We start from the raw sequence: 17,073 nt of genomic DNA on the forward strand, positions 1-17,073 counted from the left end.
TAAAAAGTACGACCATAATACACTATTTCAAACAAAAACCTGGGATATGCTCTCTGCATCATGAAAAACTATGCCAGTTATTCTGGAAATTCAAGGACTCTGGCCATACAGGCATGCAGGAAGGAAAAAGGCTAAGTAACAGAGATAAATGCTTGCAAGTAAACTCATTCAATGCTTCCACATGTGCTGAAAGTTTAATTTGTTGTGTTTTGGTTAGAAATTTTCAAGGAGTAAACCTCAGTATTGGCCAGCCAAGCCAATATCAGAGATAAGAGGTCTGTCAGCCAAAGTATCCAAAACTATGCTTCAACATCAAGGTCAGAAAAGCTTTGTTATTTCCAAGCAAAAACAGTGTCTGCTGCATGTCTGTTTTGACTTGTGATGTAGCTTGTCCTGGCAAGCAGTTCAGGCAGTCACTCTCATAAAATAAAGCTACCTCAAGGGCTAATTTGCTCATTTACAAGAACTACAAAAGGGTTCAGAGGCATTGACTAAGCTGAATATATCTTTGAAAAACTCTGCCTCTTTCCCTTTTCTCTCTCTCTAAAGCAAAGTAGAATCTCTTGGAAAAGATGGTACTGGAAACTCTGAATCCAATGCACTACAACATCACCAGCCTAGTACCAGATATGATGCCAGTGGCCACAGTGCCCATACTCATTCTCATGTGCTTTATGTTTCTAATATGGAATCACGAAGAAACTTCGTCAATACCAGGTAAATTAACTTCAGCTATAGTATCATTTAAAGCTGTCAGAGGTGGTGGGTTCTTTTTTTTCCATTTCTCAAATTTAAGTGAGAGAGTAATGCTGAGTAATGATTGTATGCCAACAAAATTTACTAAGAATCAGTTTAAATAAGTGGTAAAAGAAATCAGGCTTGCTCTAATCTCAGAACTTCCATAATAAACCTGGCTTGGATATATAATGGCATTTAGATTTCTGCTTTATTATGTATATGCTAGAAAGATATAATACCCTTTTATAGACTCCAGATGTTCGTATTTTCATGTGCATTATAAACTATTTTTTACTTATTTTATATTTAAAGCTTTCTAAATTATCTTTACTAGAAACAAACAATTATCTAGAAAAATTATTCAGATTTTAGTAACTATTAATTTTGCTTTCCATGTTTGGCACTGGAGACCCCTTTCAGAACAGAACAACATCAAATGGTTTCCCTTTCAGGGAAGCCCCTTCTGTAATGTTTTGGGGGCTTGTGGCAGACATTACTGATTCAGCCTATTTTTCATTAGGGGAAACAATGACCTTCTGCATGAATGAGAGCAGTGTACACATCTCACAAAGGTGTTTGACAGGAATAACCTTAAACCAATGCAGAGGCACCAGAATGAAATTCTGGGACAAGATCCTTGCCAAACATTCTTCAATATGCTAAAATTCTTTGAAAGTTAGAGAACAGGCGAAAGTATCCACAGAAGGTTATGCATTCTATTTGAATGCTTGATTGGATCATCAAGAAGACAGAACTAAATTAATATGCTTTACGTTTACAGGTATTTAAATAAGCTGGGGTCTTGCAATTCCTATCAGTAAATGGAATTTACTGATAATTTGAATTAATGCAATTAATTACATCAAAAGGACATTGACTTTTGTAAGTGTTACTGACACTTGAACACGAATTCAGCCAAGATCACTCGAAGGATTTATTAAAAATCACAAATAAACCATATGCGTTTTTTCCTAGATAATTTCTTCTTTCTAATATCTGGCCATTGGCCCTCCAGACATAACCAATCTCAAAGCAGCAGTTTGAAGCTGTACAGACAAGTAATGTATGTCATTAGTTATATGTACATTGAAAGGACTATAAGCTTCCAGAGATACTAAGTGAGTCTTCACCAACATAGATGCAAGTTTCTCTATGACAGAACTTCAGAACAGGATTGTATATGTGAACTGCCCTATACAGACCTTGACTGTCATGTTTTAGCTCCTTTCGGAAGGGTGATGCTCAGCGGTATATCCTTGTCAGTGAGCACTGCTGAGACCAAACTTTTCTTACCCTATTTCTTAGGGCCAGGATACTGTATGGGAATCGGTCCCCTCATTTCACATGCGAGATTTCTCTGGATGGGAGTAGGTAATGCCTGCAATTACTACAATAAGACCTACGGAGAATTTGTGAGAGTTTGGATCAGCGGTGAAGAAACATTTATAATTAGCAAGTAAATCCTTATTTTCTATCCTTAATAACATAAATAAGAAATTTTTCATATTAACAAACTGCTACTTTTTTCCTAAAGTAGAATCAAAGTGATTTTCAAAAATTATGCTAACACAAACCTTTTACTTCCTGCTGTTTACACATATTTTTCTAATCTTTTGTTGCTATTGAATTCTATGTGAATTCTCTCATTTTCTTTGTGGAAAGGAAGATTAAACACTGTAGCTCAATCCTAAATGTTTACCATCTCTTTTTTTCTATTCCATTTAATATTAGGATTATATACTAAACAGGAACCTAGACTGACTGCAATGCAGGATTAAGCCAAATTTTAGTTTCCTACGTTCTTTAATTTCTGCTTAAAAATGCTTGAAGATTATGGCTGCAATTCAGCAAGTTAATTAAGCAAATGCAGCATTACAGGATTATGAGTAATTCCACTCCAATTAGTGGGATTACTCAGGCTTCGATTATACACAGTATTAAACATAATGCTAAACTGCAGTCTGTCGTTTTATTTATTTATTATCCTCCAGTGGATGTCTTTCTTCTTATATTGGATCTTCTGGAAGCTTATGAGTTATGCCATGAAAAAAAGTAGCAAAATATTTACCGTGTGTAATTGATAAACAATCATGACCTTTTTATTACTAATATCAATCAATCTGTTGTCAGCTTCCATTATGTAAAAGCTTTTGAAAGACAATATAGTAGAGAGAACTATCACAGAGTTTGCCACACAAAACAAGTCAGCTTCATCTGTCTGTTTTTACCTCTGTAAAAAGAGGTAATTATGATAGGAAAACTATTTACATTCCTATCCTACATAGGTGTTGTAAGCATCAGCTAATGCACTACAATGTTTTGATGATGTAACATGCTATGAACTCTTATTGTTTTCTTCCACTTCCTGTACTACCAATTCATCAGAAACAAATCAGGAGTGCCGGTAAGCAATGCCACAGCTGCATCAGACTTCACAGTCAATATGTTACTTTTCTTCAGACATTTTTGGCTTAAAAGTATTGACTATACACAGAGAACCAGTATTTAACTTTTATAAAAACAACCTAGAATAAAGTTTTCAGGGAATCACAAATTATCTGCAAAACTAAACATAACCTGAATTCTGTAAAAGTACACTATTTCCACCAATGTCATCTGAATTTTTACCATCTAATCATACTGAGACACTAATGCACAGAGAGAAGGACTTGCAATCTTGGTTAAAATAGATGTTGTCTTTTGGAGAACTTCATTAAAATAGTTTCATAAGGAAAATCTGCTTCTACAAGGTCATATGTCAGAATTTGTCCTTAAAAGAGTCTCCTGTGTCTAGATGTGTGGAATGGAAGGAAGAAAAACGAGCCTGCTGCCCCCTTCCATTCCTGGGGACAGCTGTCATAATTCAGCACCATCTTTTCATGTTCATGAAAATACAGATGATGCTCCTTGATGTGCAAAAAACCTTTAAGGAAATTAGAAAAGAGAGCAGATATAGGGAAGTGTAGGAAAGAAAATACGCTGAGTTCATTGGAAGGCTGGACTTGCAGACACAGTCTTCCTCTGTTTTCACTCCAATCCTTAATCCATATTCGCCTATTTGTACCATATGGCAATCTCACTGTTCACTTTACCTCTGGTCATGTAAAACTATGGTGAAAATCCAGCACTGCTGAAGTCAATAGGAAGAGTCCCAGTTACTTTGCCTGACTGAAAAAAATAAAGTAAACCCACATAAGTAGTCTGGTATTTGACTATGCCACATGGTAAAGAAATTAGTGTGTTGTTTCATTTCAATCTCTGTTCTGATTTTCTTTATTTTTGTTCAATTTCATCTGATCAGTTTTTCATCACATTAAAATTTCTAAAATGCTAGCTCCCTCTAAAGGAAATTGTACCTTAAAGCAATAGAGCTGGTCACAACCTGTTTGCCAGCACATGTAAATAAACCTAGTCAACTGTAAAAAGAATTATACATATCATGCATTTTCTTAACATATCTATTTAAGAATATTTATCCCACACATGTCATCATATTATGATGTTGAATATTTAAATGATGCATGTATATTTAAGTTTTCTATATGCATCTGGGGGGAATGACTAAATAGGTACAAAAGCATAGCTATAATTTAAAACATGTCTTGATGAAATTACCAACTGTCAAATATTTCATATGTCATCTTCCACAATATCTGACATTGGTCATTGCCCAAGTGTATCATGTATCTACATGTTTCTATGCATCCACACTAGTCAGATTAAAATCTTTTGGTAACCATTTGCGTTTTAACTGAAAAACAGTTTTAAATCTGAACAGAATACATCATTGCTGTAATATACATTCTGAAGGCATTTATCATCAAGGTTTTTAATTATGCAAAATGAACAATATTTAATGTGAAGCATTGTACTTCCTGCTAAATTGAGAACGCAGTCGGCACTTCAGAGCAACTATAAAACGTCAGAATAAAAATTCTGTGTACAATCTATGAAACAATATTTTTGTTTTGTGCCTTTTTCCCCCTGTTTTTCCCAGATCCTCAAGCGTGTCCCACGTAATGAAACACTGGCATTATGTTTCTCGATTTGGGAGCAAGCTTGGATTACAGTGCATTGGCATGTATGAAAATGGGATCATATTTAATAATAACCCAGCACACTGGAAAGAAATCCGACCCTTTTTCACCAAAGGTAAATCAGTGTGCACTAATTCACTGTAGCACGTAGTCTATCTTTTCTGAAATGCTATTTGTCCTTTGCACACTTAAACTACAGAAATCAGTTCTCTACACATCCCATAGAATTGTTTTATTGCACACATTCTTTCACACTTATTCTGCTTGGTATGCTATTTGAAATGGTCCTGAAGTAGTTTTGCAGATTCTTAGTCTCATCCAATTAAAACCAAACTAAATGATGCCCACAAGCCTTGTTTTTAAATGCTTTTACATTTCAAGTCTGACATTCACATTAGCTCAACTGGCACTTCCACAAATGCAGTTGGCTGTTCCTTTCACAGCCTCCGCTGAGTTCAGACACTTTTCTGCTTTGTTCTAATGCGGGGAGGTGGGGAAGAGATTTAGTTTCAAAATTAATTTATATCTGCACAAGCGATCTATTTATTAATCCCTTTTATATACTAGGAATCAATGTAGTAACAGAGGAAAAGATTGAAGTAATTAATATCACTACATCGACATCAAATAGGAAATTTCATAAATAAATTCCACTGTTACTATTTATGAATCTGATATTTTTTGATTCACCTTCTTTCCACAAACTGAAAATTTTCAGTATTTGCCTATCGTTAGAATTAGCTACTGCCAATGATCTTACAGCCTTCCTAACCAAACTGCCACACTTGTTCTGCAAGCTCCACAGTTCATAAAAGATTCTCACCAGCTGAGACTGCAGTAGTTTATGATAGTGATTTCAGAACCTGAAAATGAAAGTAAAGCAGCATCTAAAAAAAAATTAATTATACGTTGGTTTATATTTTCTATATTATTTTGTTGATACATCTGTGCTCTTTATGTGACAGTTATGCCTTTCCTACTGAAAAATATCAGCAACTTTGTACTGGTTAAAGATGGCAGGAAAATTTTTTTTCATTTTCTACTTATTCCTAGAAGTACCACCAGTTCTCTCTATTCACAAAACAGACCTCCTCTCTTCTCAATTACAAACATACAATCCCTCAGTGATTCTTGTATGGAAAAATAATTTAGATAAAGTACTTAAGACGAGATTTCCCAAGTCATTCAAAAACTACCTGAATCCATTCCATCTGGAGCCTATGAAAATCCCACTGAATTACATAGCAATAGAACTGACCACTGCGCTTTTGAATTCTTAAAATGCAATAAATCCATCATTATGCTCTCTTCACTGTTCATAGGTAGACAGACTACTGCCAGGCTAGGCTTCAGTATGTTCAGAGACATTACAGGTTGCCAGTAGCTTACTGCACGGCTACCATACTGTTTAAGAACGCCCAGGAGTTATGTTTTCACAAATTCTTATCATCCTCCCCATGAACCTCCAAGCTATCTTCCCTGCTCAGTATCACTGCAAGCAAATGAGACAGGACATCCACAGGGCCTGTAATGCTGATGAGGACATGGATACCCTCCCACACAGAAAGATAGGACAAACGATGCCAAATATCTTTCTTTAACATGATACGAACCTAGCATAAAACGTGTGTCTGAGATACAAAGTGGCTGGATGCAAGGAAAGTTTGGGCTTTGAGATCACTGCCATTTTAACTCAAAAGGCTCACATTTTCTTTCAAAAGATTATAAACCAATAAGTTTCAGATTGATTTTATACCAATCACTCAGATGGTAAAGTTTTACATTTTATTGAACCATTATTGCAAATTGATAAGTTATAAATAAGGTATGAAAGTTAACCAATCTTTTGATTATTTTGCACATATTTCAGCTCTCTCTGGTCCTGGTCTTGTGCGTATGATAGCAATTTGTGTTGAATCAACAATTGATCACTTGGACAAACTAGAGGAAGTAACCACTGAAGTAGGAAACATCAATGCGTTGAATCTTATGAGACGGATCATGCTTGACACATCTAACAAGCTTTTTCTTGGGATCCCTTTGGATGGTACTAACCATTTTTATATGGTTATAAATATATTTATGTGGCTTTATTTTTATACCTTATGATGGATCTAAAGTGCATGTCCAAGCAAAACTCATTGACATCGCTCAGCAGTTTTGTTTCAGAAAACAGAGCAAGAATACTCTCATATCACCATATAATTAATTGAAATTGATTTGAGTTATTTTAGTTGTAAAATAATTTTCTAATATGCATTAGCTTGTCATGCTCATCTAAACAAATGGTACCATTTAAAGAGATTTTTATGCACTGAGTTGGTACAATCCCAATATTATATGCCTGTAAGAATCAGAAATCTTTCCACCAAACTAAATGATTGCCTTGAAAGTTCACCTGACAAGTTATGTCCTCCATGATTTCTTCATCCTCAAAAACATGACAGAAATAACATTATTGTGATGTCTAAATTACCCCATTTCAATATGCTGCAAGAGTTCTGCTTCTGCTCTCCTATGGGAGGCTATTTGACTCCGATTGACACACCACTATCTCCTTTTAGCTAGCTACCAAGAGTTTTTACCAAGATCTACAATTTTTCTACAGTGTGCTAAAAACATTTCCTAATGCAACCTACCATCATTAAAACCAATTGTTTATCAAGTTTCCATGAACTTATTTGGAGTAGGGAACAGGGCTTTATTATAATTTTTTCTGATGCATTTGTGTTATTTGACTATTGATGCTTATATTTTATACAGCTTTTTGTTAACATTTATTTTCAGAACGTGCTATTGTAGTTAAGATTCAAAACTACTTTGATGCTTGGCAAGCACTTTTATTAAAGCCTGACATCTTTTTTAAGATTTCTTGGCTGTGCAAGAAATATGAAGAGGCAGTGTAAGTATTAACAGTTTTACAAACTATTTGCATAAGATTCTTTCTTTCTGTGAAGGAGATCTTCCTTGATGTTTTCCTCTGCCTTTTAGAAGACAAATTGCGAAACTTGCAAAGGTGGCTGGCTGAAGTCTACTATCTGCATACTCAATATAGAAACAGAACAAGATTTGCCACTAATGCTACAAGTGGCTGATCTCAGGAGACAATTTAAAGTCCTTGTCTATTCGATCCTAGTTTACTTACCAAAAAATTAGTTAATGCCTGTTGAAATGTGAAACTAAATTGAAATCACTGGTTCGGTTCAAACAGACAAGGAAAAGCCATCATACGGCTGAAATTACATTTGTTATCTCATCAAGAACAGTCAAATAGCAGGCTACAGTTCATCAAAACAAGAGAATCCACCTACACTCATGACGCTGTCCCAAAAGAGTTAACCCCGAGCATAATTCTATATATTGGTTCCATCAACGTGCATTTTTGAGTCAACAACTCATTTTTGAGTTTAAACTTGGAGCTCAGCATGATAATCCATTTCCTAAATAAGGAACAAACATTTTGCCATCTTCCTCTTTGCAAAAATACAAAATGCTTCTTCTATTTTTATGATCTCATTTGCTGTCTTCTGTCAAAAGAGAACTGGCTATAAAAAGAACTGGCAATCAGTTTGTTCATTTTGGATTCAGATTCCATCTAGTGAAACTTCTACTGATGAAGTATGAGCAATAAATTGTTTAGATAGTACTATATAACAAAAAGGCTTTAAGGGAAAGATGAAGTTTCATCTGAAGTAATTGACAACTCTTATGAATGAGACAAGATTTGTGATCTCTAACATTTGCTTGCCAGTTTTGTTATGGCACTGATTAGTGTTTTATCCCATGATTCTAATAATAGCTAACTGTGGTGGCCCAGTTATTACTAGAAAGCCCCTGCAGGCAAATATTCATGTTTCAAAAGCAATCTGGACTTATTCATAAATTTCTACTGAAAAAAAATGATAAAAATTGCTGGACTTAAAGCAACACAAAGAACCACCACAGGATATGACGACTTCTGATATTCTTCTAAAAAAAGTTGATAAAATGGACCAGTTGCTATTTCTAATACATAAAAGATGTTATAAATAATGAGAGCTTCACCAGGTTTGAAGTTTTAAATGCATTTACCCTTAAATACCTCAGTCAAATTTTCTATCCCAACAATAGCAAACACAAGAGGGAAGCCTGAGGATTTCATTCAAAAACTTCTCAAAGTACTTTTTAGGAAGAATTGTCTTCAAACTTATAGCTAATTGAAAATCCTAAATAAAATTATAAAAAACTATGAGACATTGCTTTTTTCAACCACTGAAATACAAACTGTTGACACAGTATTACTGACTATTTAAACATGAAAAATTTAGATCAACTCTACCTTCAAGATAGTACAATTTTTCTAACCTTTATCTACATTTTTCTAACACTTATCCCTCACGTTTTCCAAGTTAATTTTATTCACTGATAAAATACAGTATAAAACAGAAGGAAATAAATTAATTCTTTGGAAATATTAATAAATCTTTAAAAACTCTATTCATTAAGATATACAGACATATTTTCATCCTTTGCAGTCTATATAAAGAGAGTAAGATAATAAATAAGAGAATAAGCCTATAAAAAGAGAAAAATATTTTGGTCCAAACAAGCAGTTATTTAATAAAAAATAATAAGAAAATACACCTTCCCTTAGTATTACTGCTTTTTCAGAGAACCATACAACCACCTTTATGAGTACTTAATTTCTGTCATTCTTAGATGTTTTTATTGGTATAATCTCTATGTTTCTAATCATATCCTAGTATATACTAAAAGTTTTGAGATATTTATCAATACGTTGGATTTCCTCTGTTTTCAGCAAGGATCTAAAAGGGGCAATGGAAATCTTAATAGAACAGAAACGACAAAAACTTTCCACTGTTGAAAAGTTGGACGAACACATGGATTTTGCATCCCAGTTGATTTTTGCACAGGTATTGGCAATGTACTCAAAATACAGCTAACTTGGATCTTTCTGACATTCTCCTATCTATCGCTAACACCACAGGCTTTGCTACTTTAACTTCATCTGTTTATCTGAAAGTCGTGTCATCATAAAGGGATACAAATTAGTTGGTTCTGTAGAGTCCCTAACAGTGATTCAGACATTGAATAGTTGCATTTTTGGGAACTGGTGCTTGTTTAATTTTTTTCATGGCTTAAACAACATCCTTGAAATTCTTGCATCTACCCCTGAATGTCCTCCAGTCTTTCCCTAACCCCTGTACTTTATCTCGATGTATTGCCTTTTGTTTGCAAATGCTTCAAATGCTACATAAATCTTATCTTTTATGATTTCTGACAGCTCACAAACTCTGAGGGAATGCAATAAATCAGTAAGAATCTGAGCTAAGAACAAACTCTTGCTTTTCTGTAAATATATATCCATCAAAACACAAGTTGGCTCTTTTTCTTTGAAAGACAAAAAATAAATGCTATTTAGCATATGAGAGTATTTCTATCAAGATCTTTACTTTTGTTTAAAGCAGATATTCTAGGTTTTTCCCATTCCACTGCTATAGGACCTTTGTTAGCATCAGAGGTCAGCAATCAACATTTTCCCCAAAACTTCCAATGTATTTCAGAACAGAGGGGATCTGACTGCCGAGAATGTGAACCAGTGTGTGCTGGAGATGATGATTGCTGCTCCTGATACACTGTCTGTGACTCTCTTCTTTATGCTAATACTGATTGCAGAGCACCCCACAGTGGAAGAGGAGATGATGAGAGAAATTGAAACTGTTATGGGTAAGCAGGAGCTGCAAAGTCAGTGATGCGGGTATATAATTTTGCTTCAGCAGTGATTGAATTATGATTATTCAAAGGCTTAACATTTTAAGTGTTTTCTTCTAATAGAAGCATTTGCTTTAAGATATATGAACTACTATTATATATAAAAGATTCTATTCAAGCTTAAATGAAAGAGGATGAGCAATTTGTAGGATAAATTCTAAAAGGAATCATCTGAATTTACAATGTATTAGAAAGAAGCCTCTATATTCCCTTCTCAGCAACAGCAGTGCAAATCAGCACTCACCTCGTAAGTTCCACTGAAATTATTTTCCATTTACCTCAAAATAGCAAAAGGGAACACTCGTTTCAAATACTTCTAATCACCAATGTTTCTCTGTGCATATACAGAACCTGTCTAAGTTTCACAGAAAAGGAAACATTAGAGAAAATTAAAATCATATTCTGCTGTCATCCATTTTGATATCAAACTGATTTCCTCTTTAAGTACCAATTACTAACTATTCAAAACACAATCAAGATATTCCAAATTAGTCTTCTTCCCTATCTCTAGGATTCATTCAAAACCTGACACTGAACTAATACAGAAACTAATTTAATCCACTCTTATTTGAGATATGCTTCTGGTCTGTTAAACACTGGAAGCATATAACAATCCTTTACTCTTTTTCTAAGATGTTTTTAATAAACTTTATTTTAGAGTTGATTACTTACTTATTCATCTTCCCTATTTCTTTCTGATAGCCTTGATTTCTACGGCAGTAGAACTTTGTTGCCTTTTCCTTATGCATATGACCAACTGCTGTAGCAACACATCTCATGTATCTCATCTGGAGAACCTGCCTCTGCAGTGGTCAGCTTGTAGTTCTGAAACTGCTTGTGGCTTGAAAGTTAAAGGTTCCCACTGGCAGTACATCATGGCACTGATACTGCTGCTGATGGAATCAAGCTGGGAGGAAGTCACTCAGTGACTGAAATAGTCAGGCCACAGTAGGACCTAGCTGTACATCCAGCCGAATCCAATCACATAGCAAAAACTTAAGGTCCTTACAAAGTTCTCCCATCTGCAGACTGTTCCCAGATTCTGTTTGCTGTCAGCTCTCAAAAGATTTTTTTTTTTGTTGTGTCTTGTTCTCAGACACACGAAAGTCAAGGAAGGACTTCCAAAGTTTTGTCACTGATGAGAAAGCAGAACAAAGACTGATAAATATATTAAAAAGAAGGTGAGAAGATCATAAATTAATAAACTAGGGTTTATCCTGTTAAACAATATACCAGATTTCCCAAATATGTAAGGCTACATAAAACTCCTTAGAAGCTGTTGGATCCTTCCTACCATTGCAGGAACTGAGAATCTTCCAAAAATACTGTAGTATTTGTATGATGAAGCTATTAAATTCATAACCAACTTCTTTACCAGCTGTTTTATTCCTCAAGGTGACAGAGACATACAGAGTGATGATATGCCAAACTTAAAAATTGTGGAGAATTTTATTTATGAGAGCATGAGATACCAGCCAGTTGTGGACTTGATCATGCGAAAAGCTTTACAAGATGATGTAATTGATGGCTATCCTGTGAAAAAGGGGACAAATATTATTCTCAATATCGGACGTATGCATAAGCTCGAATTCTTCCCAAAGCCGAATGAGTTCTCTCTTGAAAACTTTGAGAAAAATGTAAGTTTTCTATCTTATTTCTTACAGGAAATTGGATATTATTTATTGAAAATGTCTCTTCCTCTTATTTTGATCAAGAGCTCTGTGCCTGTAAGACTGTTTTCCCTTTGTCTAAGTTCCTAGTTAGCTATACATCCTGCTTACTACTATTATTATTATTAAAGCTGTGCAGGAATTTTCCTATCAAAGTGTCTTTTAATTAAAAAATAATTATGATATTAAAAAAAGTTTTCCCAGACATCTTAATTTTGATTAAAAATTTCTGATTAAGTTTGTCTAGTTCCCATTACATTTCCTGACACTGGATAAAATAGAGGCTTCAAGGGAGCTAGAGCCATGCAAGCAGTACAACACAGAGACGAGGCCACATGAGGATTCTCTGGAGAGGTGAAGCAGTACAGAAACTCATGAGAGACTAAGAATCTAGCAATCATTTTACTTTTTTTTTTTAAATCCTAAATAAACATTTTACAGACCAAAATGAAAATCTTAAGTATTAACCAACTCAATACCGCAGATGTTGAGTAATTCAGTCTCAGTTCAGAACATTTCAATTTAAGTCATATTCTAACTCCCAAAAAAACTGTTTTAGTCTACATTACTGAGTCCTGTATCAAAAGCAAAATGTGAACTTCTTTCCTCCTTGTAGTCCCCTACCGTAAATCATCCTTCAGAGTACTTTCATTTAGACCTCTGCTTGTCTGATTACTGATAAAGCAAATTATTTTGCAAAATTGTATTTGTTCAGCAATAATCATCTAGAGAGGTTAAAACTATTGAAAGAAAATAGACTGATTGTACAGCACATTTGACTCCTTGTTTTTGACTGTTAAAAAGTGCAGATGGAAGCAGAAGATGCTGCTACCCAATGTGACAGAGAGCACAAAATGTGAAATACTAAGTTTTGGTTAGCACTCCTGTGAGGGAATTGGAAAGATCTCTGGAATAAATAGCCATGTGAGAGCAGAGGGCATGATCAACTTAATTCTATGAAGGGCATTTCAACTGCAGAACATTAGCCCTACTGTCATAGGTGCACACATTTCATGGTATGCGAGCTTTGTCTTACATTTTCTACTGGCTTTTCAAACATTAAGGTAGAATGGGGTCAAAGCTAAAGGGTTAATGTTTTCTACAGCTATCATAGTTCTCATTTTGTCTGACTAAAAGTGTTTGGAAATAATTTTATTACCTGGCAAAATTTTTTTTCTTTTGAGATGTTAGCTGCTGCTGCACACAAGCATCCACTGGCAGTAATTTCAGTTTTAAAGAAATAAATAGATGACCCACCTTGATACACCAAAAATGGGCTCGCTAGTAAAAACACCCAAAAAAATAATTAAGAAAATAAAGAAACAAAAGATATGAATATTCAAGCCAGAAACACACCTCTAAGTTTCACATTTTTCCTATCATAAATCTAGGACTACCATGTATGCCACACACAAACGAACACTAAACAACCTGGTTAACGTTTCTAAACTGCTGATTGAGTACCCATAGCAAACTCTACTCGCAGTGTTAAAAACAACAGATCAAGAAAAAAATCATTGTAGAAAATTCAAGAGTAAGGGATTAAGCTTATTGAAATAACTATTCACTGTGAAGTTTACATTTTGCCATCCATTATTTTCATTCTAAGTATTTCTATCAAACAGATTTCTTGCTTATTTCATAAGTACACTTTGTTACTAAAAATATTTCCCCTTGACCAAATATTTAACCACACATTTTCTATCTGACTTGATGCATTCTGTTTGCCATATAATTATTCTAGAAGCCACAATTTTCACACAGTTCTCTAAGTGAATAGCAATCCACACCATTATTTATAAAATAGCATTGTTAGAATCTAAACATTTTTCCATTTTCCCAGGCTGTGCACTTACAATTGTGCCATACTGCCAGCTGCTGTACTTGCTCTGTATTACGTAAATACTTGTATTTATCTATCATTTTTCAAAAAGTATAGCTCAGTTTATTTGAAAAAAATTAAACAAAACATTTTTCTCAGTTTGAAAATTAGAAAAAAGGACATTTTTCTAGATAATTCAATATAAAGCAACCTTTTCTACTCTACTCTTGGGTTAAATAGGAAGTCAAAACACAGCTAACATCTTTTTTTAAAAAAGCTACACAGATTAAGAAAAGCAATTTATTTATAGCTAGATTTGCTTTTTCTTACCTAATACAAGTACCTTTGGACCTCATTAGCAGTGCTATTCATGCTGTTGGGACTGTTTTGGATAACTGATCTATTCAATTTCAATAAAAGTAGGAAAAACTTGCTGTGCATTCTTCAACAGCTCTGGGAATCCTGAATTTCACATTTTAGTTGATAGGACAGGAGGCAATCAGTTTGCAAGTGTTCTCTGTCTACTAATATCAAATTAAATTTTTAACATTACATTCTATGACTATTCTCAGGAACGCTAGCTTTTTAATGACAATTGTAGTAGGTGTATGGCTTTATTGACTATCTTTAGACAAGGCATCAGCCTATATCTCAGACATTTATGAGCTTTGTGATTAACATTTTCTGAAAAAGTTTTTCATCAACCTTAACACATACTGAAGAGCAAAGTCTTCACTCCATTTCACAGCTTGTGGTAAAATTCCTGTAGTTCACAGGATGAAGAGACTGAAATACATGGACAGAATTCAACTGCTTAACTTGACATTCCCTGCTATCTTGGCATTTAAACTGGCATGCTTTCTGTACATGTCTGTATTTCGGCCTGACTTGGGTGGGAGGGCTGTTCAGTGTAAAGGAAAGAAATAACTGCTCCTAAGAGATTCTTTCCACAAGTTTTTCAGAATATACTTTCTACCAATTTCCATTATAATTTCGACTACTATTATGAAGAAAAATTTGTCTTAAAGTTTATTCCTCATGTTACTCTGTGCAGGTTCCTTCACGCTACTTCCAACCATTTGGATTCGGCCCTCGAGGCTGTGTAGGAAAGTTTATTGCCATGGTAATGATGAAAGCGATTCTGGTGACTCTTCTGAGACGGTGCCGAGTACAGACAATGAAAGGAAGAGGCCTTAACAACATCCAGAAAAACAACGACTTATCCATGCACCCCATAGAAAGGCAGCCTCTGCTGGAGATGGTTTTCACACCAAGAAGAAACTCAAACAATAATCAGGGTGACTAAAACGGACCCCCCATCAGCATCAAAGTTACAGAGCTTTCTCAGTCACAGGCACTAAGAAATATTCGTCGTTCCTAGTTAAAGATATAAATTAAAACATTTTGTTGCCCCTAACTGACTACTACAACTTCAGATGACAACTTGTTCTGCATGCACAGCAGAACCAAGTTCTGGCCACAACTTCAATGTGATAAAGTAAGACTAAAACTACAAAATAGTCCTGTTGCTATGTGATTCCACACTATATGCAGGATTCCCGGCTCTCTTTTAAAACCATCAAAGTTATGTCTTGCTTTTCAAACAGTGCAAGTTCAGAAGTTTGAGGGTCAACAAAAGAGCACGCTTGACATGTTTACTGACAGGACTACATGTGTTCTCCTTGCTCTCTCCTCCCCAAAGTTAGGCCTAGCAATATTTGACTACTGCAAAAGCTTTCATTATCTGACTTTGAAAACACGTGAATGAATAATATTGTTGATTTTAAAACTATGAAACAATTTAAAATATTTAGGACATGAGTTATAAAAAAAGTTTGTACAAGAAGTTATTCAAACATTTTTCCTTATCATTTTTTGCTGTCATGCTAAACATATATGTTATGCTAAACATACCAAAGACTTACAGTGTCAGCTAGGTTTTACGGATGGAAGTAATTTTTCAGAGTTTAGATAACTATTCTATGTTTTTAAAACCCAGCGTCCTGCTACAGAGTATATACAGAGTATCTGTAAACATCTTCGTAAAGACTAGCTGAGAATAAGGTACTGAATACAAAGCGTTACGGTTACTATTAAACAGGAGGGGGGAGTGAAACACTCAGGTCTGCCTCATCTAGTTAACTGTAGAAATTTCCCACCTCAGCTTGGTGAAGAGGTTCAAGTTCTCTCTAAGCTGCCTAAGCAGTATCAAATCCTGTTTCAATCTGATTTTAACTGCTCAATTCTACTTCAGAGAGGAAGACTTGGAGCTGTTGCCCACATCCCCACTCTACAGCAGGGGAGAAAGTTCCTCTCTAACTATCCATTTAGCTCTTATTGCTTCTCCCAAAAGAGCACTGTGCTGTACTCTGCTCTCAAGCATCTTGCTTCACACCCACTGATTTAAAGAGAATTAGTAGCATAAGAAAAGAAAAGAAACACTGGCTCAAGATGTAGACCTTTTTTTAAAAAAAGAAAAAAAAAAGTAAAATGGGTTTCACTTATCTACTTAAGGTAAGATGCAAGTTTCATCAGGTAAATGAGTTTTGGAGGGGCAAAGGAGAAAACTTCTGAAGTAACAAACAGATTTCTAGAAAATATTTTTAAAAGACTTTTTGCATACACAGACTTAAATTTTAATTATAAATTAGGCTTAGTTTTATACTTAGTCCTTAACTAGAAAGCTACATAACTATCCAACATTTCTTGTTGAAAAGGGACCTATCTTGAAATCTGTAGAATTCTGAAATTCATTGATATCTCTACTAGCCTAATGATGAGTTGTTAGTTTGGTCAAGAAGAAAAAGACCTTCCTGGCTTAAGGACAACATTCCTCAACAGAGACTTTCCATTTTCAGTAAGCTTGAGTTTTCATGCAGTGTAACCCAAAGAACGGAGTTTTCCAGCTAAAGTGCCTCAATAAAGGCACACAACCAAGGTACAATATGCTTTATATTAACCTTCTCCTTTCAAGTTACTTAGAGTATAAAAAGAAAAAAGATAAATTGTTTATGTCCTTACCTAGAAAATCTAA

At 34.7% G+C, this 17,073-nt stretch overlaps 1 protein-coding gene across 1 annotated transcript; it reads left to right on the forward strand.

Moving 5' to 3' along the window:
- Nucleotides 1-572: 572 nt before the first annotated feature.
- Nucleotides 573-15,345, forward strand: CYP19A1 (cytochrome P450 family 19 subfamily A member 1). The gene is made up of 9 exons (XM_009987592.2): nucleotides 573-717; nucleotides 2,044-2,194; nucleotides 4,736-4,890; nucleotides 6,646-6,822; nucleotides 7,563-7,677; nucleotides 9,574-9,688; nucleotides 10,340-10,502; nucleotides 11,943-12,184; nucleotides 15,094-15,345. Exons 1-9 carry the CDS (start codon nucleotides 573-575, stop codon nucleotides 15,343-15,345), a joined length of 1,515 nt encoding a protein of 504 aa, XP_009985894.1.
- Nucleotides 15,346-17,073: the final 1,728 nt, after the last annotated feature.

Source organism: Tauraco erythrolophus, chromosome 14, assembly GCF_009769465.1.
Source record: "Tauraco erythrolophus isolate bTauEry1 chromosome 14, bTauEry1.pri, whole genome shotgun sequence".
Lineage (NCBI taxonomy): Eukaryota > Metazoa > Chordata > Aves > Musophagiformes > Musophagidae > Tauraco > Tauraco erythrolophus.